General features: G+C 33.9%; 1 protein-coding gene across 1 annotated transcript; it reads left to right on the top strand.

The window, feature by feature from the left end:
- The first annotated feature begins 243 nt into the window (after nt 1-243).
- LOC131174579 (KH domain-containing protein At3g08620-like) lies at nt 244-4248 on the top strand. Its single transcript, XM_058138320.1, has 7 exons — nt 244-575; nt 699-790; nt 1818-1969; nt 2644-2757; nt 2888-3004; nt 3257-3400; nt 3891-4248. The coding sequence occupies exons 1-7, from the start codon at nt 496-498 to the stop codon at nt 4035-4037; spliced, it is 846 nt and encodes a 281-aa protein (XP_057994303.1). The 5' UTR covers nt 244-495; the 3' UTR covers nt 4038-4248.
- Nucleotides 4249-4679: the final 431 nt, after the last annotated feature.

Here is a 4679-nt window from a genome sequence, read left to right as displayed (position 1 = left end):
TATATAAATATTTAATTTAAAAATTAATTTCATATAAATTCAAATTCTCTGTACCATACCACCATACCCAAATAAATGCAATTTTTAACACACCTCACGCCTAATAATTTTTTAATCCCATCAGGATTTTTTTTTTTATTTGATTCCATTAAATTTTTAATTTTCTTACAGGCAGATTGTAGTTGGTGGTTCAAAATATTTCCTTGCTTCCGTGGCCAGATATGATAGTAAGAGGTGAAGATGGTGATGGCATCGTACCTGTAAAAAGAAAAACAATGGGAAAACACCATTAAAACCCGCTGCCATATTTAAACCCCACCATTACTGCACTACCATAAAGCCCCACTCTTCCTTTGCAATTTTGTACCAACTTTTTTTTTTTTTTCAATTTTCCGCTCTTTTTCTTTTCCTTTTCACTGTTTAGGGGGTAGGACTTTGCCTACCCTTCTTCTTCTTCCCTTTGTCTCTCTGTGTGTTTCTTTCAAGACCATATTCATGTCTGGCTCATACACACAGAATTTTTCACCTGCAAGAACTCTGTCTCCACTTATAAGAACAACCCCAGATGTTGATAGGTAGCTTTTATAAGAAACTTACATCTTTCTTCTTTTTGATATAATTTTTTTTATTTGGTTTCTGTTGATTTATGTGTTTATTCTCTTTCTCGCTCTTTTTTTTTTTTGTTCTTTTTATTTTAGTGGTCAGTATTTGACAGAGCTGCTAGAAGAGCACCACAAGCTTGTACCTTTTAGTCGAGTACTTCCTATATGTAGCCGACTTTTGAATCAAGGTGATTTTTAATTTTGATCTATATCGATTCTTTCATTTCTTTGTTTATAATTTTGATGCTGAGGGTGTTTAATCCTTCCCTCTTCTTTTTTATTTGTAAAAAGAGAAAATTGAACCTGAATTTCCCACAAACATGATCTACTTTGTTTCTTTATTTATAATCCTTTCAGTATGCTTACATAAAATTGCCTGAGTTGTGCAGCAATATGTACTTCATCGAACCTATCAATTCTTTGGGAAACAGCTTTCTTGAATCTTTTATTTGTAAATTGCTGAAGCTACTTCTTCCAAACACAAGTAATTTTAGTGAAGAAATCTAAATAGTTAGTTCATGACTTATTTCTTTTGTTTGATGCGATGGATGATTATCTGCTTAATGAATTTGAAATTAAAATGGAGCTGAAAACATCATACTGTTATGGTCGTCAACAGAAGTGTGTATGCCAAAATATGTTTGAGCCATATCTAATTGATCTTGGTTAAATTAATAGGAGATAGGAGGGCTGGTTAATTAATTTGTCCATTCCAAGGTCAGTCATCACAATTGAAGTGGATCACGATCTGCAGGTATATCAAGTTTCAGGAGTAGAAATTATGACAAATTGCAGTTCTGCAGGAGTCCAAAGTGGTCTATCTTGTTAAATTATGAATTTAGTACCTTGAATTGAACTTCATCAACATTTTCATTGCATAAATCCTCCTCTTCTAGTTTGAATTTATGGGATCACATTTGTGGAGAACATGTCTCAAAACTCAATGTGGTGTCTACTCTCAAATTATGCAAAAAAAAAATATTTTTTCTTAACTTCTATTGTTAATTAGTTTGATGATTATTTTAAATAGCTGTCTTGTTGACATGTAAGTTTTCTGTGTTGTTCACACTTCATTTTACTTATCTTTGTGACCTCTTAGTTATAAATACGCAAACTTCACAAAGAAAATGGTGAACAGTTTATGAATTTTCATCTTTTTTATTCAAGAGATCTTGAAAGGAAAAAGTTTAGCATATCACTCTTCTATGTAAGCAGAGATATTGAGGGTTTCTGGAATGATCCCCAACCTGGGGTTAAATGACTTTGATAGACTGCAACGTGGAAGCTTGAGCTCCATGGCTTCTTCAGACATATTGCCAAATAATAGCGGAACAGGGATCATTGGGTGGAATGGACTACCACAGGAGGTAAGTTTTTCGGAACTAATTTGAATGCAGTCCCTTAGTTCAGCAATTGGCATTCCTGTTTGTATTGCTTGTTCTGTCTAAAATAATATGGTTAATTCACATTCACTCACACGTTCCAGCCCAGAAAATTTATTTGCGTGAATTAACAAGAATTTGACAAGTCTTAAATAAGAAACAAAGCCGATATATTTTGTACAATATCAATTTTCCTTAATGAGATGTGCCTAGGTACTCTTTTTACTAAGACATTGTAAGTTATGGTTTGTTTTAGAAGGCTGCTTGGCAAATCTTTCTACTTTCTTCAAGAACCTATGTCTTGGTGGTTTGAGGGATGTATAAATTTTGCTCCAGTTAGCAAGTGAGTATTCTTCAATTGGACAAAAGTTTTCAGTGTCTGTCATGGTTTCTCATTTCACGTACATTGGTCCTTGCTCCATCTTAACGCTGCATAACATGGCTTGCTGGTCAAACCAATACTGCTAGTGCTCATCATCATTACTTGCAAAGTGGATGTATCTTGCATATCACTTGTATTGTATACCTGTATACATGAGTTGCAATGACTTTGCTTCACATTTTTCCTTGATCTTGCTGGCTCTTTTTCCTCTTTCTAATTCCAATAAATATATTAATTCCAGTTACTATAGTATGACATCATGTTCATTATATGGCAGAGATTAGGACTGCAGGGGATGAATATGAACTGGCAAGCAGCACCAGCAAGCCCAAGTTCTTATATTGTGAAGAAAATCTTGCGTTTGGATATTCCTGTTGATAGTTATCCAAATGTAAGTTATATATTCTACTTGGGATGCTTTACATTGATATCCGTGTAAAAATTTATACTTCCATAAGATTTTGGGTTTTCGTACAATATGGATTAATAAGTATAACATTTGATTTCTTTCCGGATTTTAGTTCAATTTTGTAGGCCGGCTTTTGGGACCTAGGGGCAATTCGTTGAAGCGAGTGGAAGCTTCTACAGGGTGTCGGGTGTATATTAGAGGAAAAGGTTCAATAAAAGACCCAGAGAAGGTGATATGTTTATTGCAGGACTGAATCCAGCGTCCCAACCCTGCAAGGCCCAAGTCAAGAATTTGGGATTGGGTTTATTTATTTATTTATTTTCAAAAAAGGCTATTTGGTTGGTGAAAACCATGTGTTCTCACCAGCAAAGTTGCAGCATAAGTCTTGGCCAATTTATTTTCTGGTCTTTTATTTTATGCTTCAATCTGTTTGTTTTGTCAATGTCTTGATAGTTTTTTCCTTTGCTTTTTTACTCTGAAGGAAGAGTCATTAAGGGGAAGACCAGGCTATGAGCATCTTAGTGATCCTCTGCACATTATAATTGAGGCTGAATTACCTGTCAATATTATTGATATGCAAATGAGACAAGCACAGGAAATCATTGAAGAACTGCTTAAGCCTGTGGTATATCTACTAGCCTCATCCTTTCTCCTGATATTATCTAGCTATTCTAAATCATCAAGGAATATTACTTCTTTTTTTTTTTAATATGATAGTTTCATTTTGTTCACACATTTGGTTCTGTAGGTATCACTCTTTGACAATTATTTTGATTTATTGCTATCAAAAAGCAAATTATGATGGTCGGTCTTAAATATATTCTGCCGATATATGCTGATCATCATTATATCAGAGTCCTAGGAAGATAATGGATATCCCTTGCTCAGTTTCCTGCTATTCAATGCACTCTTCTTGGCATTTAGATTATTTCTTCTATTAAGCGCATTATAGCATCAATGTCACAAGCATGCTAACGTAAAGAAGGATTAAACTCAGTAGATTCAGATCCCAGATAATGGTTTTCTCCTGTCAGTTGATGGTCTTCATCCTCTACTCAAGTATCATTGACTTGTTCTTCCCAGATACTCACTTTTTTTCATCTTGCAATTTGCAGGAAGAGTCACAGGATATCTATAAGAGGCAACAGCTGAGAGAATTAGCAATGTTGAATTCAACCTATAGGGAAGAGAGCCCTGGACCAAGTGGGAGCCTCTCGCCTTTCACTTCAAACGGAATGAAGCGCGCCAAAACTGGGCAATAATACTTCATGATCCAATTTCCTCACTGGTTTTTCTAAACACTCTCTGAATAATATTATCATTTAATGCTTCTCATTATATTTCAATCCTGTATAGCTACAAAGAAGTGCTTTGAAGACCTGGCTGGCTGGTAGTTTCAACCCTGGTTATTATTATTTGTTGGGTAACATAAACATTAACAAGAGAAAGGAAATAGAAATTCATTTGTTATAACTTTTCTCCATGTAATTGCTTGCAGGTGTACAACTATTAACAATTGTTAAATTTGTTCTGTAATTATCATGAACCTTTTTCTTGAGCTAGTCTGTAATATATAGCAATAGTGGGATCAGGGACTGGTTTTGATTGCTGCCTTGCATTCTTTCAGAAATTCGAATTCTTCTCTTGTAAACCCTTTTTTCTTTTGTAGGATCTTTTGAAATGAGTGTAGCAGGATGGATCCATAACTCCATAGTACTTTGAGTGAGTTTGACATAGTTATTAGATCTACTGTTAAAAAAAAAATTTAAAATATATTAGTTAGAGAATATTTAAAATTAATTAAAAATTAAATTTTATATATTTTAACTATAAAAACTACAAACAGGTTTTTTTTTTCCCAAACCTTTTTTAATAGCATTTGAAATGATTTTTTTTTTGAAAGT

Source organism: Hevea brasiliensis, chromosome 16 (genome assembly GCF_030052815.1).
Source record: "Hevea brasiliensis isolate MT/VB/25A 57/8 chromosome 16, ASM3005281v1, whole genome shotgun sequence".
Taxonomy (NCBI): Eukaryota; Viridiplantae; Streptophyta; class Magnoliopsida; order Malpighiales; family Euphorbiaceae; genus Hevea; species Hevea brasiliensis.
This window is presented reverse-complemented; position numbering and strand designations above follow the sequence as displayed.